The sequence below is a fragment of the Manacus candei genome, unplaced genomic scaffold (assembly GCF_025592945.1).
Source record: "Manacus candei isolate 608988 ecotype Guabito, Panama unplaced genomic scaffold, ASM2559294v1 h1tg000017l, whole genome shotgun sequence".
Taxonomy (NCBI): Eukaryota; Metazoa; Chordata; class Aves; order Passeriformes; family Pipridae; genus Manacus; species Manacus candei.
The window spans coordinates 3,516,295-3,544,288 of NW_026138065.1; the positions used below are offsets into that span (position 1 = coordinate 3,516,295).

The 27,994-nt window shown below is 38.5% G+C and overlaps 1 protein-coding gene across 6 annotated transcripts; it reads left to right on the forward strand.

Annotated features, from left to right (window-relative positions):
* The first annotated feature begins 262 nt into the window (after positions 1-262).
* EDARADD (EDAR associated via death domain) lies at positions 263-23,626 on the forward strand. 6 transcript variants are annotated; one of them, XM_051783967.1, is made up of 6 exons: positions 263-281; positions 11,609-11,667; positions 13,432-13,471; positions 16,392-16,480; positions 19,196-19,241; positions 21,732-23,626. In XM_051783967.1, the coding sequence occupies exons 2-6, from the start codon at positions 11,665-11,667 to the stop codon at positions 22,106-22,108; spliced, it is 555 nt and encodes a 184-aa protein (XP_051639927.1). In that variant the 5' UTR covers positions 263-281; positions 11,609-11,664; the 3' UTR covers positions 22,109-23,626. The 6 variants fall into 6 exon arrangements, with proteins under 6 accessions (XP_051639927.1, XP_051639924.1, XP_051639922.1 ...); XM_051783964.1 differs by lacking the exon at positions 263-281 and adding an exon at positions 7,316-7,456 and having other exon boundaries at positions 11,606-11,667; positions 16,410-16,480; XM_051783962.1 differs by lacking the exon at positions 263-281 and adding an exon at positions 7,317-7,456 and having other exon boundaries at positions 11,606-11,667.
* Positions 23,627-27,994: the final 4,368 nt, after the last annotated feature.

Genomic DNA, 27,994 nt, shown 5'->3' on the forward strand with positions numbered 1-27,994 from the left:
CATTGTGTCAGTAGAGCTAACATAATGAAATACTGAGTTGTTTGGAAAGAGGCACTGCTGGTTTCCCTCTCTTTCCCTATCCCATGTGTCTGAGCTAGCAGTCCTGAAGTTGTATGTTGAATCCATTCAGCTCCTTAAGCAAATGTTTGGGGTTTTTCCCTGCTTGGGATAATTTTCTGCCAGAACAGCCAACTAAACTGACTCACTGTATGTCTACTTCATTGCTCAACCTGATTTAGGGGAAAAGGCCAGGGTACATATCCCGGTAGCAAGAAGGTAAGGTAGGACCCTCCCTTGCAGTGGCTACTTGCTGTTAAGCCACTTCAGCTCCATCTGATTTTATTTTACGAAATAATAGTTTTTTACTGACCCCATAGGGAGACTGTATGACACTTGAGAGGTTGAAAGTTCCAGTATGACATCAATCGAATTTGTCTACCTGTGCTTCACCAATAGCTATTGGATCTGATCTAAGACTTACTGTGGCTTCTTTCCAGTTCCTTTCAAAATATTTTTTTTTTAAAGCCCAAACAGATCAGAACCAATTTGTTGCTCCTGACAGTTCAAAGTTTATATGTAAATTATTTCCAGAATTGCAAAAAGTGATATTCCTGTGGAAAAACATTACTTGAGGTAATGTGCAGGGTTGCCGGAATTAGGATTTTGTTTTCAGTTCAGATGCCAACTCAGGCTCTTCTTACACCTTTTCAGTTAGAGAATACTGCTTTACTGGAATATGGAGATGAGCTTTAAGCTTTAAGGCTGGAGTAACTATATCAGAGAGCTGAAAAGATTTTAGATTGACCATTTTTATTTACTTATAAATTAATTCTGATTAATTTTGCATTATATTTGTCCTTAAGTGCCAGTATGTCACAGATTTTTGTATTGCTGAAAATGGCTTGAGGAAATGGTGTCTAGGAATTCCAGAGACCATGAAATAAAGTAGGCAGTAGTTTGATTCTCTGGTTCCAGAGAGATGATGTAATTGCTCCTTTCTTTCCTCTCTGGAGTACAGACAGTACACCTATCATTTGGAAACGACTAAATGAGAACCTATTCCTACTTTCAGCATCAGTGGACCAATAAATTGGCTAGATATTTGAGAAGAAATGTCAGAACAGCTGATATTAATGTTTACATTGCCATAGTTTGCTCTCAATATCTGTACTCCATACTTTATCTCAAGTGGCTTATTCTTCTCACAAAGGAACTGTTTCTGTTCAGCAGATTAAGGTGAATGCATTGTATTAGTTTACATTTTGTGCCTTTGATTCTGGAACAAAGTTTCTATGATGAGTATTTTAAAAAAGCCCCAAAACATTGGAAGAATCAAGCACATGCACTGTCTCACACTTGGTCTGCATAAAGGATTATACAAGTTAGATATAAACTACCATATTTTTTAAGTCATACTGTTCACTTAGTTGTCAGTTCAGAACACTTTATGTTAATTATAGAAGGTACTTTATTTCTTCACCTCTGAAGTGCTTGTATTAGAAGTCAGTAGTGGTTTAGTTTTTTACTGCCATATTAGAAGGATAAGGAACTCACTGTAAAAATGTATAATGACCTATTTTATGAGGACAAAAAATTATTTCTTGTTTACATAAGTATTAACTGCTATACCAGAACTGAATGTAGCTGAACACAGTTTTCTTAACTCTAGGGTATTTTCAATCTTATTTTATGTTTTAGTGTTGATTTAAACCTATGAATGCTACTTTGGTAGTGGTATAAAAATGTGTAAAAAACCACCCCAAAAATAAAAATCCTAATATAGGACTTCTTTGTGAAATCAGTTTCAGGAAATAGAAGAAACAGTCTTCGAATTGCAGTCAAAAGCTAATAGCATATTACAAAGCTCTAAGTATCTACTTAGCGTCTTTCTTTTAAAGAAATTTGCCACAATGTTATGATATTTTAGCAGGGGCTGAGAACAAACCTTTACTAGGGAGAGAGATAATCATAGTTTACAGATTACTGGGGTCATGAAGAGTATGGCCTATATATTTAATTTTTTAATGTGGTTGGCATAAGAACAAATATCTCCTCTGATTTCATAATATGCATTGCTGTTAAAAATGTTGACAGTTAGTTAGTTCTATTTGCAAGCTCTTTCTACGTGCAAGCAAAGAAAGCCTTGAGCACGGGACCTAAAAACTTTATTCTGTATTCACAAACACGAATTAAATAATACACATCAGAGTCATCTCTTCCTCATCACAACATTGTTCTCTTGAGTGGGCAGAGATCTGAGTGCACCAGAGCGCGTCAGTCAGTCTTTTAACAGATGTAGCAAATCTGTAATTACCAAACTTGCCTCTGGCCTGCAGAGAGGACACAGTGGGACTGATCAAGTCTTGCTACTATCAGCTCCACTGGTGCTTTTTAGCCAGGTCTTATTTACCAGAATTAAGTTTATGCACTCCGATTGTGGATGGAAATGATAACCTACAGTCATCAACTGTGTAAAAACGGATATTAGAGATTATTATGGACTAATTTAAGTGAACGTACAAGGCAAAAGAGGATGGTGTCACATTTCATGTTAGGAGAAGCTTGGTAAATCCCAGCTGCTTTGTCAAGTTCATGAACTAGATTTCAGTAATATGAAACGTGGATTTTTCTTTTGAATTCTTTTGCCCTTGAAACTTTTGCCTTTATTTATTTTTCCAAATTAACATTTGAGTGAGTCCTTCCTAAACTTACGAGAGTAAACCAGAAGAATCAATATGTCACAAACCTCTGTTTAAGTGTGGCAAACAGCAGCGGTGGGAGGGCAGTGCCTGTTGAGCAATGGAACATCTTGTGGCAGTCTAGATTTAATGATACAGCAAGGCACAGCTGTGGGTAAGAACTTTCGGTAAACCACCTGATGTAAGTACAGAAAGCAGACAAGTAGCAGGGCACTTGAGTTCTGTGGTCTGTCAGGCCTTCTACAACTGAAAAACTTGTACAGCCTCACCCCTGTTCTGTCCCGCTGTCATTAGGCCCTTGCAAGTCATGCTTCACTGACGTCCTGTTCCCAGCTACTCATGTCTGCCTTAAAACCACAATATATATTCAAGTCTGAGGCAACTGGTACAAATAACTTTTGAGAAGTACCCATGGATGTCTAGCGTTATGGCAGGAGTGTGGCCTGTAAATGGCAAAACAATACATCAAATTCAGTATGGTGGAAAAAAGGGTATATTTTTAATAAGAAAATTGCATACAGCAATATCTTCACCGTGACTATGAGGAAAAGGATAAGAAAGGTAGAATGCAGTAAAAAATAAAGAGCAAACTACAAAGAGGGAGTACATTTTTTTAGGAAGTTTTTGTAGGTGGTGAAAAACTAACTACAAATCTTAGCTATAAACCTGTATTGTCATTTCCATGTTTCATGTGTGTGTGTTAGAGTTGGATGCTAACAAACTGCATCGTTAGTGTATAATAGCAGGATCTGAATGAAGGGTAGAAGTAATGTATGGAGTCTTAGTGTCATTCCTGTACCTATAATTTTTTAAGAAGGAACGCTAACAAAGAAATAAGTCTACTAGCTCTGTCAAACTTCTGAATATAGTGGTAGCAGATGAGCATACATAATCTTGTTTAAAAAAAACCCTAAGATTTGTGCACTTGCACTTTCTGTACATGTGCTTATCTGTCAACAAATCTGACCATGAGGTATAGATCTCAGCTAAATTGTAGATTGATGGAAACAAGCAGCCAGGCAGGGGCACTGTGCTAGAGTCCCTGCAGAGAGATAAGCCGCAGCCTGAAATCGATCGTATTAGGCTCAGTTTCAAAACATCAATCCAGAAAAAGCAAGGTTTTACTCTTTCTGTGGCGTCTGTTTGACTTGGACACAGCACAGCTCCTGGAGTGGTGGGAACATTCCCATTTCGTGCAGTCCTGTCAGGCAAACAAATTATCCACAGGCTTACATAAGATGGTCTAGGTGTGCGTCATTTCTTATATTTTCTCCATATAATGCTGCTTCTGTCAAATAAATGTCAAAATCGTGACATTCCTGTAAAAGAACTGTAAGAGAACAGACCAATATAATTATTGGCAAAGAAAGTATCTTTAACTTTTTAGCTGCTGGTTTATTATTCCTACTCCAAAGCAGTCTCAAAATTTTCAAGAACTATTCTAGCAACTCTCTGAAGCTGCTGACAGCTGAAAGCTATCTCTAGGACACCTGGGAGAGAAAATGCAGGGAGGTTTTTCCTAAATCTACTGAAACACATCAAGGGTGAGGAGTTTATGTTGACATAGAAGTATTTTACTCAGTATGAACTTCCTTAAATGAAGATATTTGAAACGTAGAAAGTAAACAGATGAGAATGAATAAACCAGGTTGCCATGCAGTTCTGGCAGACCCATGGTTACTGTGTCTATTGGTAACCCCTGTCACGAGTGATGGGAAGTTTACTGTTCCACTGAGTTATAGTGGCATTTGTGATCTGGAGTAAAAAGCTCTTTATTTCCATGGGGAAGAGCCACAGAGGATCAGTTGGGAAAAAAGTTTTGGGTTTTTGGTTTGTTTGTGGTGGTTTGTGGTTGGGTTTTTTTATTTTGTTGGGTTTTTTTGTTTTGTTTTGTTTTTTGGTTGGTTTGGTTTTTTGGAGTGGGGGGAGATAGCAATAATATTTTTCAGGAGAGGAATATATTGTCCATGGTTTTGTCTGCAGTCTTGTGCTCAGAAGGTGGGAAACCCCTTGAGACTGTGCATTAATTGCAATTTCAAACAATAAACTATCCAGCTATATATTACCAGATAGTTTGGAGATCTTTGAGAAAAGCCTCTGTCCTCATCAAAGATGGCTAGGTTTTTTTTGATGGGGCCAGGAAAGGAGTGAGATCTGTGTAAACCTGATTTGAAATAATTAATTCTGTACTTGACTGAAAATTTACAAAATCCTGAACTCTTCTCATTATGATTAGTTATGCTAAGTTTAGTAGCTTAGAGGGTTACAGCCAGGTAAGAGATAGATTGTAATTAGCTATAGAAATTTGATGAGAAAGTTAATTCAGCATTTTAGAAAATGCTGTTGCCTAAAATTATCTTATTCTGGACTCAGCATTTATGATACAGTTGTATTTAGTTTTGCCAAAATAATTCCTGGCTTTCTGGACTGGTCAGTTAGCTAAACGACACTTATTAATAACACTTATTAAAGAGTGATACAAGAACAGGCATGAAACAGCCAAAATAATCTGTACTGTTGACAGTGCTCTATTTATAAGTAATTGCAGGCTCCTCCTTCAGTACTACGGAAAAACTGTTAAATTATGATGACTAACCCAGGTTTTGAGGCAGTAATATTATCTAGACAATTCATTTCTATTCTATTTCATTATTTTAAAGAGTTTTTCATTAATAATTTGTTTTTAAAAAATCTGTTTCAACTGAAAAGCCAATATTATTTATAGATACACTTTTTAAAATACATGATTTTTAGCAACATTAACCAGTTTTGGCTGCAGCACAAGTGTTGTTCCACTAAAATTATTTTGTTAGTGTTTACTCAAATAATTTTTTAATCCTAATGTAGGAAGATTTCAGGTTGTAAGTTATCAGAAGAGTAAATGCCATGTTGGTGGTAAAATCTGACTTAGCCCCCAACACCAATGTTTTGTAGCCTTCTGTAGTTAAAGTATCTTACAGATACCTGTCTAAAAATAGTACACTAGAGATATTTTGAAGAAAATTAATGGATACCTTTTTATATAGCTCGTACATATATATATATCCAAAGTTTTTGTAGTCACTATGTCTACTTCTGAGGTTAAGACCAGTAGTTTTCGAACAGCACACAGGAGCAAAGCATACATGTAGGTCTTCAGGGCAGATACAGCATTCATTTTATTGAGGTATAAATTTGTTAGGTTTAAAATCTAGAAAATTTTTAGCTGTACTGTGGCTTTGTCATTCCTCAGAGTTATAGAAGAGACTCCAACTATTACTCTAGCATGTGTGCAGATCTCTGTAGATAAGAATACACTTTTTCTGCTCTCAGCCTAGTTATCCATCACCAAAACCATTGTGCATCTAAGGAAATCTAGAGAAACCCACAGAATCAGCAATTTTATTTCTATTTAGACTTGATATTACCCTTTTAAACTACGAAATGCCTCTGTTCTTTACAAATGAGTTTCAATATTAATGTGGAAGCAAGAGAGTCAACCGATACCTTGAACAGCCAGACTCCAAAGACATGCCTAAAAAAATCCTTCATTTTTTACACACCATGAATTGCAGAAATCTTAGTGATTTGTTACCTGTACCTTGGAGACGAAGATGTATAAATATATATATGTACATGTTTGTGTGTATAACCCAATGGTGAAGGCCCCATTTATCTCAGATGAAATAAGGGCAATGCTCTGAATCTCCTAAATACCATGTCTGTACTTTCACTGGTAGGATGACTGAGAGGTAAGAGCTCTCTTCCAAACTACTTATTCTTTTACAAGAATTCTCAAATTCAATAACAGAACCATTGAAAAACATTTTTTAATGCTTTATGGACTTTTGGTTATCCATTTGGCTGAATTGGAGAACTCCCAGTGTAACAGAAAAGAATCTGTCTGTAAAGTTACCTTGTTAGTAAAGGAGCCAGGTGGCTTACTGTCAAATGTGATCTTTCTAATGGCATATTCAGTTATGCTGGCTTCTTTTGCTTATATGGTACAATAAATAGCAATACATAATATTTCTCATTTGGAAAGCGATTTCATGCACAGACCCCATTTAAGAAACCTGCATTACTTTTATACTGAAACCTTAAGTGAGAGAATTTGCCAGAGATGACAGTGGAGTCCCAAAGCAATTACATCCAAAAGTTTAACATCGTCGTGGTATTGGAAGTGACTGTAGCAAAAGAGGACGAATTTTAAATATCTGTGAGAAACCAGTGCAGTTTATGATTGTCGCTTTGCCATACTCGGCGTTGGTAAACTCTGTCCGTGCACGCTGAGCCATCCGCAGGAGCACCTTGAACCCTAATGGAGACCGCCTTTCTCCGTCCGAAGGCAGCGATTTGAGCGCGTTAATACCCGTAAGAGCAGGAGAGTGAGCACTTGATTTTATGTTGTTGAAGTGACTTTAGCTCCAAACTAGCATTACTTGAGGAGTCGCATATGCACCCTGTGTGTGTGGTGTTAGGGAGCCCGGAGCAGTTAATTCGACGTATCCGCGGGAGCGCGGTGTTCCCCCCGGGGAAATGCGGGCCCCCGACGGACGCGCTCTCTATCCCTGCGTGCGTCGAGGTGTGAGACCTCCCCTCCTTTCCTCCCCCCACCTCCCGTTCGCGGGAGCGCCCTACCTGCGGCGGGGCGGTGCAGGAAGGGGGCGGCGCGGCGGGGCGGCGGTTCCGGGCACGTCGGCGGGCGCTGCGCGTTCCTCGCACCGGGACCCGCCGCCGCCGCCCCATGGCCGCTCCGCAGGACCCGCTGCCCCCAGGTGAGGACCCGCCGCGGGGAGCCGGGCGGGCGGGGAGTGCACCGAGGGGCGGTGGCGGCTCCCGGGGCCCCCACGGGTCCGGGACAGGCGCTGTGCGGGGCGCGGCCCGCCGCGACCACCTGCGGGCTAGTGTGACCCGGGGCCGCGGCTCAGGGGAGCCAGGTGAGGAGCGTAGCCCCGGCTGGGATGAAAAGAGTTTGCTGGTTGCTCCCTTCCCCCTCCGCACACGCTAATTAAGCGCGGTAATAATTTATCATGTGCTCTGCTGATGTGATTTAGTACAACCTGTCTTGTCAAGCCTGCTACAGTGCTTAGCGTGTAAGTTAGTTTGCGCTAGTTAGCCGCACGTTAAAAAGACACTTGTAAAAAGACATTTTCTTAGGATCCCAGAGTTTGGGTGGTTAGGAAGTCCACACATTTTAACTTACACAGCTAATGGAGCAAATGAATTGAGTACCTTATCTGAGGTGTGCCAGCATCACAGTTTTTCCCTACTTATCTGCTCAGACAGGGACAAAATATTGAGTAGTTAACAGTTAAAAAAACTGCACAAGTGCTGATGGACTCAGATTTTTTCAGAGAGCTGATTATTCTGATACAATTTGCCATATTTTCTCCTCTTACTAAAATCTGAAATTGGAAGTGCTTCTAGTCAAAGAACCATTATTGATTTGAGTTACAGGGTTTTCATCTTTATTAACAACATTAGTATTAGGGTGATAACTTTGTTTAAGTTGTATGAAGTTGAACTATTAATGTGTGTGCCCAGCCTTGGTGTGAAAGGGGTCTCTTTTTGTGCGTGGTTGAACTACCCAGCTATGGTCCACCTTATATGTTTCACTCACTGCTGCTAGTGTCAAGGCTGTGTTGCAAGGAAAAAACTAACGGGGGGGAATTCCATCTGTGCTACATAGTGCTTTGTGAATCCCCTCTGCTTAAAGGTCAAAATGCTGAGGTCTATGAAGCTCGCCTTCAGGCTTCCTTCCAATGCAAAGATGAAAAGCAGATACAGAATTGACAAACTGTTCGTGCTGGTAAGTGCACAGCACTGCATCCCCATTGGAGTAGCAGTGTTGAACAGAGAGCAATGGTGGGCACTGGTACAAGTCGGCTGCTCTTCGTGCAGACTGGTTATACTGGATGGGCCCAGGCAGAGCTGTAGCAGCCGCTGGGCAGTGTGCAGGTGCAACAGTGTGCAAGCAGAAATGAACCTTGGAAGCAACCATCGAACCTGGCTTATGACTGTCCGAGACAATTTGCATGTGCTGATTTACGTCCATCTGAGTCAACTCACTTGTGGTTCCCTGTAGAAGAGTGGGGAAGTAAATGTAGGCCAGTGGCTGTGTGCTGTCAGTGGGGAGTACGGTGATAGTGATTTTTTTGCGGGATTCCAGGTAATGTTGTTATGAAGCTGTCTGTGAAAGTAACTGTGAAATCAGACAATATGCACTGAATAGTCAGTCAGATGATACCTTCATTTCCTGTTGGCCTTTCAGCATGCAAAACTGTGGATGGTTTACATTTGAGATAAACAGAGAACATTCCTCCCTGCTGCTTTGTGCACCTGTGCCCAGCTATTTGACATGAGCTGCTGAATGTTGTGCGAGATATATGTGGGAAAGAGAGAGGGGACATGGCATTTTAACTGTGTTACTCACAATTAAATATTAAGTCTGGTTTTCAGATTATCTGCTTACTATCAGTGGCCAACAAGACCACAGTGAATCATCTGCAGCCCAGTATGTTGAGTCTTTAATCTTAGGTATAAATATTCATAAACATACATACCACTTATAGAAAATGTTTGGACTTGGTTGTACTCTGCAACCTAAAAAACATTGAAGTCATTGTTCATCATGAAGAACTGTAAAAAAAGGGAAGAAATTAAGGTATAGGAAAAGAAACAGAGTTTTAAAATATTTTTCAGGGTGGATACTAAGCAAGAAAGATGCAGAGTCATAGATTCACGTGAGTGTGTTTCTGAGTGAACCTAGAAAGCAGGAGTCAAAGATACCACATGGGACCCCATCACCTCCTGTAGAGACATCCTGGAGTTTGTCCAGTCCTTGTTTCAAATGCCCGTATTCTCGGAGCTTCTCCCATTTTTTCAGTGCTTCCCTCTGGATCATAGAAAGTGAGTTACCAGTGCCATAATGTACCTTGGTCGTATCTTGGAGGTGTAACAGAGGATAGGGGATGAAGCCCTTACCATAGCTACATAGCCAGCAAGGTTCATGGGCATTCTATGGGGTCTGTTTTCATCTACCTCAAGGCTCCTCTTACATTGGTTGCATGCTTTGCCATTGGGTTTGAATGGAAAAACAGGGAGACTAGGGATGCCTGGGTTGACCTTCTTGCCTAGAGCCTTTGGTTGCCAGTGCCTCATTGTTTTCAGCTTTCCTTTACAGTGTGGGCTTCTCTTTGCCCCAGCTTCCTTTCCAGTTCCTCTGCAACTTTCAACTACAGTTCCCACAAGGAATCTCCATTTTTGGCCCTACTTTTGTGCAATGTCTTATGACAGCTTATTGTATCATCCTCTCTGCATTTGAATTGGGAAGTTTATGTGCTTCAGTTTGTGCTGACTCTTGCTATCGGGGAAGGCTTTATCCAGATCATTCTGTTAATATCATGTTTCTGGAGCAGGGATTTCATATTTACCAAAAGGGGCATGTGTGACAAGAATATAGGGTTTTGGTAGGGTTTTTTTTTCCTCTTTTGCATATGGCTTCCTAAACTGCAGTGTGAACGATGCTCATCTGAAATTTCAGTCTCCTGCCTTTTCAAAACATTCAGTGTGTCTCCGTGCAAAGACTGTGCTCAAGCCTTGTCGTCTGACCCCTTTGATCATGTGCCACTTGCCTGGACAAGGCCTATGGATTTCCTGTGGGCTCTAGTGCTGAGAAAGGCTCTGCCTGGCATCACAGAGAGGAGCTGGGCACCACACTGGGCACCCAGCAACTGCTGCTGGTGAGGCTGTCTCACAGAAGCAGGAGGGAGAACAGCTCTATCCCACTGCTGCCACCTTTTTTATTTTCAACATATTGGACTGTCTTGCATTTTTTACACTTTAGCTTTTTCTATTGTGTTGAGTAGATTTGTAGCAGTGGGTTCCAAAATAAACAATTATGCTAAATTTTAGTTGGTTAGAATAATGTCTGTGTAACTTCTGTACTATTTTGGGGTTCAGTGTTTCTACTGTTCATTTTATAGTTAATTTCTTGGACTGCGTTCTAAATGCATTACTTTTTATATATGGGAGGAGGTAATTGCCAAATATTGATTCCAATCACCTCTTACTGGTTGCACCTGAAAACTTTTAATGTGTACTTGTAGTAAGTATAAGGACTTTGAGTGAGAGTGACAAAAATGGACGATCTTACTACATAATTTAAAATGCTTTTCAATTTTTGAGAACATTGATACTTATCATCAGAAGACATTTCTCGAAAATATGACAGGAGGATGTTAAATTACAGGAGTGGTTTTCTGAATCCTGACTTCTGTATAAGATTGTTTTAGATTCTCTGTGCACTTGTGGCAAGTACCTCCCTATTATTTGTCAGTGTAGCCACTGATGCAGAGGGGTTGACATTTCATGATTCACCTGCAGGTACTTTGAAGACTTATTTTTTGTATTCCTTTGATGTTCATATAGTTGAAGTTTATTATTCTATTTTACACAAATAATATTTTCCTCAAATATGTTTTTTAATTAGGTTTCTACAATCCGCTGTTTGTAATAGTATTAATTTTTGTTGTAGTGGGTATGTTTCCTGTTTGAATTATTTCTTTGAGGAAAAAATGGAGTGCTGTCACTGGAAGAACAGAACTCAGCTTTTAGAAAATTTACTAGCTTTTGTTCTTTATTACTGAATTGTTTTGTGATTTTTTTTTTTTTAGCTAAAAATAGTTTTCATGTAAGTCTTTTTTTTGTTAGCTTAGAGTTGGGTTTTGTTGTTGCATGTAGTTTCTCATCTATGTGCTCTGACATTTTCCAGTTTGTCATGTTTTCTTGTGGAAATGTAATGACATAATGCATGTAATGGCTGCATAGTTGTGCTTTATCTTGGTCAGACAAAGAAGCAAAATATGAATTGGCAGACAGAAATACTTTGATGATTATGTAGTGATAAAGCTTTCTTATTCCAGCAGATCATGCAGCAAAAGAGCCAGTGGAGGATACAGATCCAAGCACTCTTTCCTTAACAATGGTATGTGTTTCTGGTCTAATACTGTTCAAATCATTATAGCTCTCTATGGTTATGTAATGCAGAAGTGAGGTAAAAACGTTCAAGGATGCTAACTCTAAACAAGGATTTTGCTTATCTGTATGATTGCATAAACGAATTTTAATTTACTAACCTTGTGCAGTTAAAGTGTAAATAAAAATACCAGTCAGTGCATCAGCTGAATTGGATGGTGTCAGCAGAGCTGTCCATGGGATAGCCTCCAGAGGCTACCATAGTGCCATCTTTTTAATTTAAAAAAACCCCAAGAACCGAGAAAAATTGGTGCTGACATTCTTCTGTCTATATAGTTTGGAGGGATAAGAAAACCCACCTAGGACCTATAATTTCAATTGTACTAAGCTGTTATTCCTTCCTGTGCCGGATGAGTTGAACTCGTGGAAAGGTAGTACCAAAGAGCAGTGCCTTTGGCAGGCACGGGTGAACCTAGGGAGGGACCAAACAGAGCCCTCTAGTGCTTACTGGCAGAGGAACATCGCTTAGGACAAGTGTCTTAGGATATCGAGCATGCCAGTCTTATGCTGAGGTAGGAGTATATCTGCTGGGGTAGAAGTAATATGAAATTCTATGAAGTCTTTTAAATGTGGAGGTTTATTTTGTTTTTGGTTGGAGGTTTTTTGTTTGTTTTTTTTTGGGGGGGGGATTTTTTTCTTTGTTTGTTTGGTGTTGTTTTTTTAGTGTTGCTATGGATTATTTATTCTGGGGGAAAATTTACAGTGGCATGTACCCCAGGGAAGACAATTGTCAAATGTAGTTATGTAAACAGATTGAAATGCATTAGTTTATTTTATGAATGGCAAGTGAGCAAATTATTACTTTGTCTTGGTGTTTTCTTCCCATTTTGAAGCTTTGCAACAGGGACTCTGCAGGAAACTCTGAAAATTTCACTAGTACTTTAATGCTGAGGCTGCACTTCTATCCATTATTGCAGTATGTTTATTTGCATTTTTGCTTGCAGGTTTTAATAAAAACTATAGACTTGTCTTTGTTTTTGTGGACTGACTAAATTAGATACTGTATTTTGCTAAGGAGATTTTTTTTTAAAGGTGAGGGAAAGTTGCTATGTCTGAGACATGAAGTTTCTTTAACACACAACCCCACCATAAAAGATCTTTTAATCCATTTACTTGGTTATGAGCTTCTTTAAAAGCCTCACCTACTTTTGCATAAGGGTGAGGGTCATAGGGAAGGAGGTAGATTTCAGGCATAATAGTAAGTTATAACATGCCCAGAAATCAGTAGCTATCTCCTTAGACTCAGTAACAATAATTTTCTATTGCATCTTAATTAACTATTTAAGTTTAGAAAAGAAGGGGCAAATATTTCTTTCTTTTTTTTCCCCAATACAATAATTTATCAAAAGCTCCTATCTGCTAAAAAAGCATTTTAAATCATCTCTGTTCCTCCTGGTATGCCTTACCTTTTCAAGATTATCTTGCTACTTAAGTGCAAAATTTCTTTCCCAATCTCTGCTATTTCACTAGAAAGTAATACATTTAAAAATACTGTAGCAACACAGCAATCTCTATTACTTTTGCATGTGCTAATCAAAATTGCTAGTAGCATCTCAGTTACCACGTAAGTAGTGTTACTCTATCTGATGGTGAACACATCAACTAGTAGCAACTTAAGTGATGCAACTATAATTACACGATTTTATATACTCTTTCTCCAGCACAATTACATTTGAAATAACAAGTATCTGTGTTTCTTGCCTTTTTGTGACAGACTGAAAAATATCCTGTCCAAGACACAGGAGTACCTAAAGGTAAGTATTGTGACTTCTGTCTATTCAGGTGTCCTAGATATGTGTTGTTCTGTGCAATAAAACCGGTGGTGTTATCCAAAGATTGAAACACTCATACTTTTTCCTAGATGTGTGTTTTAAATGTAATGTCCTCTTCTGTATTTTTAAAGTCAATTTGGTGTGTATATTTAACTTCTGAAATATCCTTCCAAAGTTTAGTTTTGATCTAAAAATCAGTCTAAAACTATCATCAGAAGATCTGGGTTCTCAGTCTGGAAGGAAAATACTTCGAAGAACAGTGCTCAGACAACAGATGGTAGAGACATCATTGTGTTAGAAGGTGGCTTTGAAGAGGTTACCAGTGCTTTCAGGTTGGCAGAAATAATAAATCAAGAAATACCCTTCAGGTCTTGTGCTTCTGATTGCATTCTCAGCCTTATAACGAAGCAACTTTTCGTGCCGTCCTTTGCCTTCAGTAGATGTTAATACCATCTACCTGGGACCCTACTATTAGGTCAACTCTACAGGTTGTTGCCTCTCCTCACTGAAAAGCAGAAAGGGAGGGCAGGTTCTGTATTGCACTGAAGTAAATTACATGGATTACACAGTGTGAATATCCCCTTTATGGTTTCCTTGACATGTGAGGTGTTTTTTTTGTCATTCCAGACTTCACCACTGGGCTTTGTCCAGGGAATGCATGGGCAGGGGCTCAGTTGAGAAGGCCTCTGCAGACAGTGTGTCTCTGTCCTGTGTTGCACAGCAGGTCTGCAGTGGGACAGACAGAAAACTAAGCAGGAGCTAGTCACAATGGAAACTTTTGTTGAGGAGTGTGAGCAGTATATGACTGGGTTTAGAGAAAGGTCAGAGGTTATTTTGGGGACTTAAAGAAGCCAGCTAGAGGAAATGAGCATCTTTTCAGAAGTGATGCTCAGTAAGGAAGTATAACACAGGATGAAGACTTTGAAATCATAAACTACTTTCTCCTTATTTGCAGCAGGTGGTTTGGTCATTCAAAATTGTTTTTTAGCACTAAGGCAATTACACTGTAGCATTCTTTTCCATGTCCTGTTTTTTATTTCACCCATGACATTAGGTTCTCCTCAAAATTAATTAGGTAATTCCTAAATTTTAAATTTGTCAAAGTGGTTTGAAATCTGAAATTGCATGTTTTAAATGCATTTAATTTAAAAAGGAAAGTTAAGACGTAAGTAGAAATGTCAGCATGAAAGGAAGTGAACACAGTTTATATTTAGTTTTAGTTTCGGCTTCCTCTTACTACGTGTAAGAAGATGGAAGTACTAATATAAAAATATAGCTTGACATTCCCCCTTTGTAGTTGAAAGTGATACAAATTCCTCTTAATATTCCATTCATTTCCATTATTTCAATTTTTTTTCTGAGAATGACTTTTCATAACTATTTCTGTAAAAATACAGACTTAGAAATATGAACCTGTGAGATAAAAGGCATAACAGATGTGTAGGTCTGATTCTGTGTAACACACAATTATGTTTGCTTCAGATGTAATGTTTGATCAGACAGTACATTGGTGAGAGTGTTGCTTTTAGAGCTCAATTAATTAATGGGCCATTTTGAGTCCATAATTTATTAAAGTTCTTGGCACCCTCTACCGATTATGAAATAAAGGGGAGATATGGGAACTTTTTATCTTGCAGGGGTAGTCTTAATGCTTATCATGATTTGATTATAATTCAACCTTCACTCAAATATAGACCAAATTTCACACGTACTGTTTCCACAAATTTGATGCCCATGCTCTTCATATTCAGACAGACTTTTTTTTTTCATTTTGTTTTTTTTGTCATTGTTTCTGGGCCTACAGTAATAAAGAATAACTATAAGCCTTACTAAACATTGACCCTGCTAGGGGTGAAATACTATTTGGCTTTAAGTTTCAACAGTCTTATAAATCCAGAAAAAGAGGAAAATAATAATTTTGGATTTTTTTCTTGCAAGTGTAAGTGATTCAGATAAATTTATTGAGTGAGATAAGGAAATATGTCCTCTTTCTGTTATCTGATGATTCATAAAGCTAATAGATGTTCTTTAATGAGATCCTACCACTAGGCAAACAGCAAATGGAAATGTACCAGCACTACAAATGTAGTCAGCACCATGGAGCATTCATTTGTGTAAAAACATGTGGAATATAACCTCTTTTAAGCTTGTGGTAATGGTTGGTTAGCATCTGACCCAGGGGAATGATGGAAATGGTGTGATGAGGAGGACCTTATTAATCATGCTGAGTGGAATTTGTCTATTTGCACAAGGTTCACAAAGGGTTTATGTATCCCTTCTGTCCCATTTTGAGGGCTGAAGTGATGCCTGAAAGGTTAATAGAGTTTGTGCTGTAATGGGGAATGCCGTGCTTTTCAGTGGAGTCTCAGGCAGTTGATAAACACACTTTGAAATGGATTATTTCAGTGCTTCAGAAAATTCCTGTGCAGTAGAAATAAGCAGGACGAGCCCAGTTCACAAAGGGGCAGAATAAAAAGTAATTATTTATGTGGTATATATTTCAACAACTGTCACTGTGTGATGAGAAAAGCAAAACAAAAACTATAGTGACTTGTGATAATCATCCTCAGCCTACCTTGACGTATTTATCCTGTAGTCAGCTTTCTGAAAGAAGAACATGACTCTTGCTTTAAAAGTAGCGTGGTGTTTGTTTAGAAAATAACTGCTACTCTAATAGCTAATCTCTGCAAGGATTATATTTCTTTGCACAGTCATGCTCTGCATTATTGTTACAATCTCTGCTGATTTAATATTTTCATCTTTTAATCTAGCAATTTCCAGTGCTTGATCATGATATGGAGTTAAATTTTGTGTGTTAGACACCTATAATTTATGTTTGATAGTCTTACTATTTAAATTTGTATTTGAGTGGAAGACCAGTGTTTCACACTCTTTGTCTTAGATGAAGAATACCTTACAGATCAAGTTACGTTGGAAATTGCATCTGTGAACATCAAGACCCTTACACCAGATTCTGGCCTAATCCAACAGGTAAGAAAAATGATACTTGAATGTGAAATAAGTTATTGCTCTTAGATTAAGTATTTTAACAAATAAATATATTTTCAGATTATATCTGGAGAGCACAGAATTACTCAGTAAAAGAGACCAGAAATAGGCTCTCTTTCCAAGCGTTCAGTGAAGTGAGTTTTTTGTGGAGAAAAGCAGAAGAAAGGTTATTTTATCATTAACATACACTTTTTAGTTTAAATAGGTTTTGATTAGTGTGTAGATGCTCTGAAGAAGAGACAGCAAATAGTTAAGGCTTTGTCATGCATGCTGTCCCTCTTTCCTATTGAAAATAGAGCCAGGGCAGAGAATAAGTGAAGTAAGGAATCCTAGGTTTTGCCCTTAGGGAGGCATTTGACCATTTTGCTTTGATTTTGGGACACTGCTCTTCCCTTAGTTGAAACACCCTCCATTATTTGTGACATCTTACATTGCCATAGAATGGACAATACTGAGTGACTCCCATGCTCCATGGTTATCATATTTCAAGTGAATGTTATTTGCTGAATTTCAAATTGATTCTCTTTGGGTTGAGCAGAAAACTTGGAGAAGAGAAATGAATGAGCATTTTCCAGCGAGACGAAGAATTAAAAGGAGTTCCTTATGCCAGAGTCCCAGCTGAATTCCATCAGAAACAAACATGGGTTTGGTATGCATTTCACAGATGATGGAGGTAACGGTTCATTCCCATCATCAAGAAGAGAGCATTTACTGACAGCTTAGAATCACTATAAAGATAATTCAGTGTATCAGGGTGTTAATGATTCCACAGAGCTGGAAAACTTTCTGCTTACCTTCAGACTGTGCTTAGGTTTATGGCTTTGATTAGATCCATAGAGGTTGAGGATCTTCACTGTGGGCTTAAAAATGCCTTCATTTCATGGGCAGTAACACTACATTGTCTTATTGCAATTACATTACAAGAAAATTATCTTGAATAAACCCGAGTGCATCTGACTTGATAAAAGTGGATAATGACTGATTGGTAAAAATATGAATTTTGAAAACAGATGTATGGCACAGGTAAGTCTCCCTGCTTTACTTTGTACATTTTGCCATACTGCCCACTCTTGTTAATTTTTTTATCACAAGACGTGTATAATGACATAAAAGCATTTAGGCATCAGCTTTCACAATACAGTTTGAACTTTCATGAGTTCATAAAGTCCAAGAAATGTTACTGAAGGTCAGGATAGCAACTAAGTGAACAGCATCTCCTTTTTTTTTTTTTTTATAATTTGCTTATTTGTGTCTTTTGAAGTAGATCTCTGGAGAGGCTGAGCTGTTCTGGGAAGTTCATCTTTCTCCCAGTGGGTTATCCTTCTGGGAGTTTGCTCCTCAGGGCTCAGTAATAATATTCTGCTTTTTTAAGGAATTTGTGGGAGTGGAGACAATGAGTATAATCAGGATCTTTATATTTAGTTTTTCTTAAACTTTGAGTGCTCACGTGTTGCCATGAAGGCCAACTTTAAGTTAAAAAGCATTGTCCAGGTAAAGCTGTCATGGAGCCAGTGGAAAAGTAAACTAGTAGAAGATAATGGCAACGCTTATCCTGTTGCAATTGGCAAGTGCAGTGTTAGATCTCTCTTCAGCAGAGAGCAGACATTTTGATGTTGCATGTGTGATCTTGACGTTTTCAAGGAATAAAGAAATGCTGAAAATAGTATGCAAATTTTTCCTTTGTGAACATATGCAAGTTCACCAAAACAAATGGAAGTGCCTAAATTCTATTTTTAATGGATTTCTTAGTAAAGAGGGTGTAGCAGGTAGGAATAGAGTATCTTATTACACCGTATTTTTACCCATAAAATGACTTGTGTTTGCATGCACAACTTGCAAAATGTTAAGAAGCCTGCTGTGATAGTTTTGGAAGAATGACGCAATACAAAAAAATCAACAATACTTTGCTGCAGCTATCTAAGGGGAAAATCCCCTTCTGCTTTCATCTTTAAATCCTCAACAGAGGAAAGCTATTTCACCTGGCTCCACACCCACATAGTTAAAATAAGGGGAGCTGCAGTTTCCCACAGTTCTAGGATCAAGGGCTGTCTTCCAGTTTTTAGTTGTTGCTAAGTAGTTGAATTTTAAGGTTGCAACGTGTGTTACAGTCTTAAGTTGCTAAGAAATTTCATTATGTTTAATTAGCAAGCGAAAAACCACTGGGGGAATGTTTACTTCTAACAGGAGGAGGGTTAGATCTGAGCCAGCAGAAATGTTCAAATCAACATGTTGCCTATAAAAGCTTCCTATGTATGTAAAGAAGTTTGTAAAAAAAGCTCCCCCACTTTTCCTGGATCAGTGAAACAATCCCTCACTACTGCATTCAACAGGCAAAATCCTTGTTTTTTTCTCATTACAAAACATTTAAAAATATTTAGTCAAACCATATAAATTGTTCCACAGCTGTTGAGGATTAAGAACAAATTATTCAAAAGATATAATGCTATAGCATATCATGACATTGTTCAGTGAATACAATCAACAGGGTAGTTCTGTGAGCCAAAGCATGGAAATCCTATCTGAGAAGACTGCAGATTGTCAGGAATTCCTCAGAACATTATATATTCCCTGTCTGACTTTAAAAGAATCCCAAACTACTTGTAAGTAATCTCTTGCCAGTTGCAAATTAGCCAAATAGCTATTCTGGTATCAAGTACATTGTTTTATTTTGATTTATATTTGTTTTCTGCTTTGTAGCCAGAAGACAAAGACACGCAAAACCATACTGACGAATCACTTTCAGGTAACGTGTCAGCTTTCTTGTTCTACATATTTTATTCATAGATTTCCTTTGAAAGTACTTTATTAAAAACTGCTATTTGTCATAACCAAGAACTGCCTGAGTAACTAGTATTAGTGGACCTCATTTCATGACCTGTGTCATTTACAGCTTCCCCTTTGTTCTGAGAGGTTGGTGATCAATAATGCAGACCATACAAAATGTGTAACTTGGGCTTTTCAAATGTATGTAGTACATATACTTTTAGAAGTGATCTGTAAATAGCTGTTGGGAGAGAGCAAGAGCTGGCAGTAGGCTGTGGGGGCTTATCCCATAACTGTATGAGCTCTGCTGTGGGAGGGGTGTGTATGTGTATGACATACAGTTCTCTCAGTCTAACAGTGAGAAACTGAGAGTTTTCTATTAGTAAAAGAAGCTTGTCCTATCATGTAGCATCAGGATCATGCAATTAGTTGGGTAGGTCAGTCATTTGCTTGTCAGTGTCTAACACGGGGCATCTTAGAAAAGCAGGATTCTTTATGATGCTTTTGATAGTCTTGCAGATGGTATAGCACAAGAAGCAGGTTGGTTTAGTTTTGTTTACTTAAAACTGTGCCCTTTTACAGGGGTGTTTTCTTTACCTCTTCTTCCCTGCTTTTATTGGAGGATAAAACTTAGTCTGGAATCCCTGCCAGAGTAAATAAGATGAAATTCAGATAGGGTGCTCTCCTGCCCTTTTTACTCAGCTAGAACTTTGATTGGATTATACTCATTTTGCCTTGTTTGCATAAGTAAATGTTGGTATGAATGAGGCAAGAAAATTTTGTCTCGCTTCAGCAAGAGCTTAGGGTGCACAAGAAGAACAGAAGAGTTAACATACATATTTCTCTAGAGAACAGCTGTAAGGCCTGTGGAATACCTGTGAGCAAACATGTCACCAGAACATGTTTACCCTTAACAGGGAATCTGAGCATTTGTATGAAGTTATGTGTCTGCAGCACTGTTGTTGCTGCGTGTCCTAACTTGTTGAAAACTCCAGAAGTTGTCTTTGGCCTGCTAAAAAAGCAGCCTCATGAGCAGTTTTACAAAAATAACAATAGCCTGTTCTTTCCTTAAAAACAAAATACAAAGTGCATGCAGACACTGCATTCAGCTCACTGTTTGATGGTCTTTCTGGACTTTTCACACCATCTGACAAAAATTACTGCAAATAAATTAATAATAATTTAAAATAAAAAGCCACAAAACCCACAAACAAACCACCTTAACAGATGCTGTTGTCTGTATGAGTAGATGACACTAAGTACCAGATTTGTCCTTTGCCAGAGATACAGCTCAGGCTTCTGATCCAGCACTTGTAAATTGTGTGTCACTGTTTTCTGTTGTTCTTAATCAATGTTTTGATTAATAGCAGCCCCTTTTTGAAAAAGTCTCATCCCAAGTAGGACTAGTTACTTCCCTATTTAAAGCTGTACAGTGAGGCTGGAGTACAGAAGCTTTAGAAAATGCTTCTAGAATGTGTCCATTTGGAGAGATCAAATTCTCCCTGCTTTTAAAAAGGAGCAGGGAGAGTTAACGTCATATCTGCAGCCAAAATGCTGATTCCATGTCCTACATCACTGCAGTGTTAAAGGTTTTGGTATTAGTGTTTAACTAGAAGTATGACTAGCACTGGATTCCACATGCTTTTATGGGCTATAAATATATATATTTGGTCTGACAACACCACATTGTTCACAGCGCTGCAGAGATACTGAATGTTGTGCGTAGGAGACCTCTAAATGATGATTTTTGGTATTTGATGCAGATTTTAGAACATATCACCACCTCCTTCCAGCAACTTGATATTTTTATTTTTCTCACACATTGAAGAGTATGCACTTTATTCCTTTCCATAATGCACATTTCAAATGGGCTTCCTTGGTAGAATAGGGACAGCTTTTATTGTAGGAGCCCTTACAAAGCAAAGGAATGTTTAGCACTTTTTCATTGTGCTAAAGTACTGGGTGTTTGGAACTGTCAGAAGAGATTCTTGTGGGGCACGTATTTCATGTTGCTATGAAGGGAGCAGATCAGAAATGCAAAACCTTTTCCTTTATCCTACAACATGTATGCAAGATGCACGAAATGCATGCATAATCCTGTTGGTGATGTAGGCAGGAATTATGGCAAATTCGAGGAAGCAACATAGTTCCAAAAACACAAAAATGGAATATCCTAGCCCACACACTGCATTGAATCCCATGTCTTTTCTATAAAAGTATAAATATGGTGCTTTCAAAATTACTGTCCTTTTGATTAAAGCCACTGAGCATAGTGAAGAGAGAAGTTTTAGAAAGTTAATGTCATGAGTTCTTCATAAGGAAAGGCATTGCATGTCACTGTTCTGACTTCTTCAGAAGTGATTCACAGGAACATAATATTCTTCAACCATTTATGCTTTTAACTTTTAGTTCCCGGTGAAACCACAGCAATAGATCTTAACTTCTCCTCATGTAATGGTTTTCACTGCAGATCTCAAGAAAACCTGCAAGGAAAATGTCACCTGCTCCCTGTGCTTATTCCGTGCACCAACCATCAGTGACATGCTCAATGATGAGGACTTGTTGTACACAGTGAGGCTAAAGCTGGATCCCTGCCACCCAACAGTGAAAAACTGGAGAAATTTAGCAAGCAAATGGGGGATGACTTATGATGAATTGTGTTTCCTTGAACAAAAGCCCCAGAGTCCCACCTTGGAGTTCTTGCTACGGAATAGTGACCGGACTGTGGAACAGCTGATTGATCTCTGTAAATTTTATAAGAGAATTGATGTTGTGAAAGTGCTGCTGAAATGGGTGGAGGAGGAATGGCCCAAGAGAGGGAACAGAACTTACCAGAATGACTTCTAGGTCAAAGAAAGTTGTCAGTCTGTACATGTTAAATGCTGGGACTAGCTGCCACTAATACATTGGAAGTTTCCCTTGCAAGAGAGAGAAAGCCTGTACTGACAGTTTGTATACTGTGTAAGCCTTATCTACTGTATACACATATGTATGCTCTGTACCCTCAGGGTTGCAAAGATAGTATTCCAAAAGGAGAGGGAGTCATCCAGGTTGTGTTCTTGAACCTACAAATTCCTTCAGCTTCTTTGCTGCTGTTGGTAGGCTTCCTAAGCAGAAGAGGAATGAAAAAGCCAGACTGCTGGTTTTACTGCAGCAGTTGTGAACCATGTCAGCTGTGTTCTGTTGCTATTGGGAAAGCCACAATTAGAAGGCAAGTCTCTTGGCCTTTCTGGTAACCCTTTCACAGTTTTGTCTCTTCTACCTAGTAGAAGATGAGGTGTATTTTTTTTCATTTTTTGGTTTTTTTTTAAGCTTTGTGATGCTGTTTTTGGCACAGGAACACCTCAGCGTTCCAAGCAGCAATTTGGATTTGCATGTTACAATTAATTCAATGTTTCAACATCACATTTGAGCAAGTTAAGCTTTAAGTCTCTTTTATAAACAAGAATATATTTGCCCTATGAAGAAATCATGCAATTCAGAGAGACTTTCCAACCCATAATCTCTAGGGGTAAAAAAAAACTAATTAAAATGCTCTATACTTAAAATTATTTTCCAAAGTTTTGAAGACAGTGTATACTCTGAGTGCAGGTATCAAATGCCTCTCACTTTCCAGTGTGAGAGGCTGTGTAATCCTTATCACTCACAGGGTATCGTTAGTATTGACTATAACTTCCCTTTTCACAGGCTGTGGTTTTCTTCACAGTCCTGTGGGTTGACCTACTTTCTGCCCCACACCAAGGCAGTTGCACACCTGTGTGAAACTAGCACTGTGTATTGATTAGAGCCACTCTAATGGGAAATTACCAGGTGAATTCACCTACAGTCCAGGTGGATGGTTATTAAAGCACTTACAAGTGGTTTAGACTGATGTTTTTCAAAGGATTTTGATACTCTGAATTACACTGTTTACAATTTAAGTATTTCAGAAATTGGTCTTTTTCCTACCATTCTTCTGACATCTCAGACAATACTAGTATGTACATAGGTGTATATACCAAAGCACTGGTGAATGGTATGTCAAGACATGGGGTAAAACTAGAATGGGTTGCAGGTTGATACGCTGATTACTTTTCTCTAGTAGAAATAATAAGAATTAGTAGCAAAGCTGAGGGAAGTCTAATGCTGTATACTGACTTTCTTATTGTAAGAGAATGAAAAAGAACCTCTAGTAATACTTTACTGTAAATGCTGAGTGATATGGTTAACAGAGGGGCTGGAAGTAAAGATGAACATTTTCAGTGTCAGGCATTAGTTCTGGGGTGGCATAAATTAAGTTTATGTTAGTGACTTCCAGAAGCTGAAAATCTTGTTTCAAGGTGAAAAGAGTGACCTAAATTTGAGGTTTGAATTTTTTATTTTTTTTAGAAAAGACTGGAATTTTTAATAACTTTTTTTTAATGATTCCTCAAAAAAGCTGCACCTGTTTAGAACTCTTTAGTTTTCTATCTGTATTTTAAGGAGGAAGTCGTACTGCTGTATCTTGTTGGGGCTGCAGTTCATATGTTTTGCATCTGGGGTTTCCTGATAGATGTCTGTCAACTCTAACTTTTGCAAATAATCTTCTGTCCTAAGTTAATGCTCCAGATTCAGCTTCGAGGACTATTGTTGTGGCTGGGCTCTTTGCTATTTTCAGTTCCTACAGAGGTATCCACTGCCTACATGCAAACAGCTCATAATGCAGCTTGTCCAACAAAATCCCCATACCCTGGGCCAACTGCATGCATGATTCAGGATTGTATGTCTGTGTGTTAAGTTTTTCCTCTGAGTGATGAGTGCTGGCATGTATGCCAAAGGCTCTTCCCTCCCATAACTTACCACAGCTATATGTGCGTGGTATTATAATATGCTTTGCTTTGGTAGATCCAGTCCAGCAAGGAGCTGGAACCCTCACCTAAGACTCAGAATGGGAATACAAAATGATGCAGCAGCATTCCTGAATCAATGTGTTCAACTGAAATCTACCCCTCTTCCCATTTCCTGGCTAAAACTTGTAAAATTTTTAAGAAACGCTGATGTCTTCTGGAGATGAGTTCTGATCCCTCAAAGCTCTTGAAAACTCAATGTCAGCTGCAAGGATTCATGTCTAATGGAAATAAAGCTGCTTCTGAGAGTACATATGTGGATTCTGCATAAATTCAGCTCTGAAGGTTGAAAATATTAGCCTTAAACTGCACCACACACTGGATTTGTTAGTATACTTGAAATACTTTTCTTCCTCTTTGTATGTCGTAAATGGAGATGTACACACTTCTTTTTTTCTTAGTTTTATATCTTTTTACAAGATATTGGGTCTGAGTGTTCAGTTTATTCTTATATCTTCTGTTATAATGTATACTATTTTTAAAGAAATATAGATTGTCAATGTTTTACTTTATTGGTTTTGTTTTTATTACAGCTAGGAACACAGCTGTTTTCTTTCTCACCAGTCACCTTGGAACCACTGAAGTATCAACTAGTTGTGGGGTGTAAAAAACGTCTTATATATGAAATTCATGACTCCTTAAAGCACTTATGTTTGCAACAGGTACTGCTGTTCAAGAAAGGAAGATACATTTTTTAATCTATTCCATATGAAAAATAAGTTAATTTTGGTAAGATGATAAAAAGAGAGGTTTATCTAGACACTTGCAGTGGAGTTACTAACTATAGAGAGGTATGAAACCTATAGTGGATGAACTTTCCCTAAATTAATAACCAGTAATGGACACTAAAAAGGCTCTAATAGGCTATCAGTTTTATTCTTTTATATCTTTCTCCTATTCTCATATGAGACCTGGTCTCCCTTCAGGGATTTCCAGTTTTTTGGCTGCTATTTCTGTGCCTGGAGGATTACCAATGGCCTCTCCCACCCACTTTAGCTTCTATGAAACTGCCCAATCCCCTGTATTCTCTCATTCCTGCAGCTTTGTCTAAGACCTAATGAACTTAATAACTGTTCTTCCAGGGCAAACTTCCAGTGCTGTGCTCCAGGAGCACCAAGTTTTGCTGTGGGGCATTCCCAGCAAAACAGTGACAGTGTTCAGTTGCCTCACTCACTGCATGCACTTCCTTTTGATCTGTGAGGAGGAATGCAGGGTGGATTTGGGACTGTCCTTTGGAAGCCTACTGTAAAGGATAGGGTAGTCAGCATGGCCCAAGATGCTTGCTTCAAAATGAATTGAACAGCAACTGTAAACCAGACTTCTTCCCAAACCACTACTGAATGACGGAGATCTACAACTCTGCCTGGGCAGCGCTTTGTGCAAGAGACTGCATGTTTTTCACTGTCTCAAACTGCCTCCCACAATTCCAAGTGAAGCTGTTAGCAAGAGAAAAAAAAAAAGTAAATTCTGATATATGGTTGTTTAAGTTAGGCTGACTTATGGCCAGCCATGGTTGGAAATTATTTGTCAGACAGCAGAATTGTTTAAACAAGGTCAAAGAAAGTGCATGGCATTTATAATAACTTACAGAACAGCCTGCTTGTGTAATTTTTGCAGCATATCATGTTCTTCTGTCCATGAAGGCAAAGCAATTCGTTATTCATAACTAATTTCAATATATTTTGTAAACTTTAAGTTTTGGGTCAGTTTTGGACAGAAGGGCAGAGCACCATTAAATGAGGACTTGGGCTTGTTGCCTGTTTTGACAGCAAAGTGCTTTGTCTAGCCCCTGAGTTCAGCTAGTCTTGATTGCATGGCTATAGTCAGTTGGCCTTAAGTAGATAGGGAATGTATGGATCTACTGGTCAGACAGGCTGAATATAAGCAGCACTAAGAAGAACTTATTTGGAAAGGTGGAGTCTGTAGTATTTGGTTGCCTCTATTTTTATCAAGGACTGGGATTGATTCCATCTTAAAAGAAACTGATCACAAAGAGAAGTTTGCAGCTTTGGGAAAGGCTTGCTGTACTTTTTATTAGGGGCAGAGGGGCAGTTAAACTACTGGACAGACTTACTAGCTTGTTCGATCTCTGCATTTTATGTTTGTAAAATGGTGATTCTTGATTTCAAAGGCAAGTCTTTTGGATAAATGTGTATTTGTTATTGTGGTAATGAGAGTCGTGGGATTCTTAAATGTCAGAGAGAGCTGTGCAAGTCTTGTTATGACGGAATCAGCAAGGTTGGCTTTAGCCTTTTGGAACATGAAAGAATTGCTGTGTTGAATTTTTTTCAGGCTTTGTTTACTGGCCTTCACAGTGCTATGAAGATGAAGATTGAAATTGTAGAAGAGATGAGAAAGAAGTAGCTTCTATTATAAATGATTGGTGAGAAATAACATCCATGGTGTTAATGTACTCTTTCTTCTGATGTATATACAGAAATAGGTCCCATGACTGAAAATCTTAGTTAATTATCTCTTTCAACTTTTATTGAGGAATTCCAGAAACAAGGCCAAATGTTTTAGTAACTTGGATAATAAATGTGTTTCTGTGTATCTGTGTACAGCATGAGATAGATACACAATTTTACATAGCCACATTAATGGGCTTTTTTTTTTCCATTATGAGTTTGCTTCAAAATTACCCAGTGTTTAGTTTGGGAATGGTTTTTTGTCTTCAAAAATAACCAAAGTTTGATGTTGTTGGTAAAAGACATTTACCCAATTATAAAAATCCTTAACAGAAAGAGCCAGGATGAGAAAGGGGCACCCAAATCTTTACAGTAGTAATAATATCTTGAATCTAAGCTGAGGATTTATTTTTGGCTTTGCACCCAATATATGTCAGCTTCCCCTACTTCAGTTCATTCACAATAAACACATTTTTTTGTCCTAATTTACTTTTGCCTCTGCTTTCTCTGAAGCGGAGGAGTTCACCAACTCAAAGGTCTATGGAAAGCCTGTTCTTCTCTAACGATCAGAAAACACCTACCATCTTGTGGTGAGAAGTGATACTACAGCCTTCTCACTTTTTCTTTGAAAATGCAGGAGTGAAGTGCAGGTGAGCTCATCTGTAACTGCAGAGACCCATCAGGGGGATGTAAGGGCAACTGCAATGCTGATGATGAAGGTGTGAAGGTCAAGTCCTAGGGATCTTGCCTTTGGTCACAGTCTCATCAGACAGTTTTCCCTTTTGCACAGATACATGATGTTGCTTCTTTCTTATCTGCCTAGGTAGGTAGGGACTGAAGCACTATGTGCAGATCGTGGCACAACCACCTGGGGGGGTGTAGGGGGTTGGGATGCAGACAGGGACAGCTTTGCTCTAGTATCTGTTGCAATGCAAACGAAGAAGTGATCCTGACTACTTGAAAAATCCTAGAGTGTTGTGTGACTGATTTAAAAAAGAAGGGGTGAATATGTTTTAAGGGTTATATGGCTTAGAATGGGTTTTAAAAAGGACTGTTTACTTTTCTGAAACTTGTTTGTCCTTTGGCCCTTGTATCTCTTCTATATCTTGTTTGCTCTTATGATTCTCTTCAACATTTTGCCTTAAAAAGTAGGCATTGCAACAAAAAAATAGATTACTTATTAGTTTCTGAAGTGGCAGTAGCATTTTAAGCTTTTGAATGTGTAAGCCCATTAAAAAACCCACAACTTTTTATTTTGTTCCCTGTGATTTGTAAGCTTTAAACTGAAAACTGGAAGCTCTGAATGAACATTGGAGCTAAGTATTGACTTATCAAGGAATAGTTATAGAAGGCCACCAATTAACTTATAGCTAAATAAAAGCTGAGCCAGCTGGACTGTCAACTGAAATTTTAATGTTGGTGTACCAAGAAGTGGTGACTCATGTCCTGCTGGAATCTAA

What these genes read in the sequence shown, in the direction of transcription:
- EDARADD (XM_051783962.1), top strand. Translation starts at nt 7,426, where the DNA reads ATGGCCGCTCCGCAGGACCCGCTGCCCCCAG. An exon ending in GCACTCTTTCCTTAACAATG is followed by an intron (nt 11,668 to 13,431) that starts GTATGTGTTTCT and finishes TTTTTGTGACAG; the next exon opens with ACTGAAAAATATCCTGTCCA. An exon ending in TACTGACGAATCACTTTCAG is followed by an intron (nt 19,242 to 21,731) that starts GTAACGTGTCAG and finishes TTTTCACTGCAG; the next exon opens with ATCTCAAGAAAACCTGCAAG.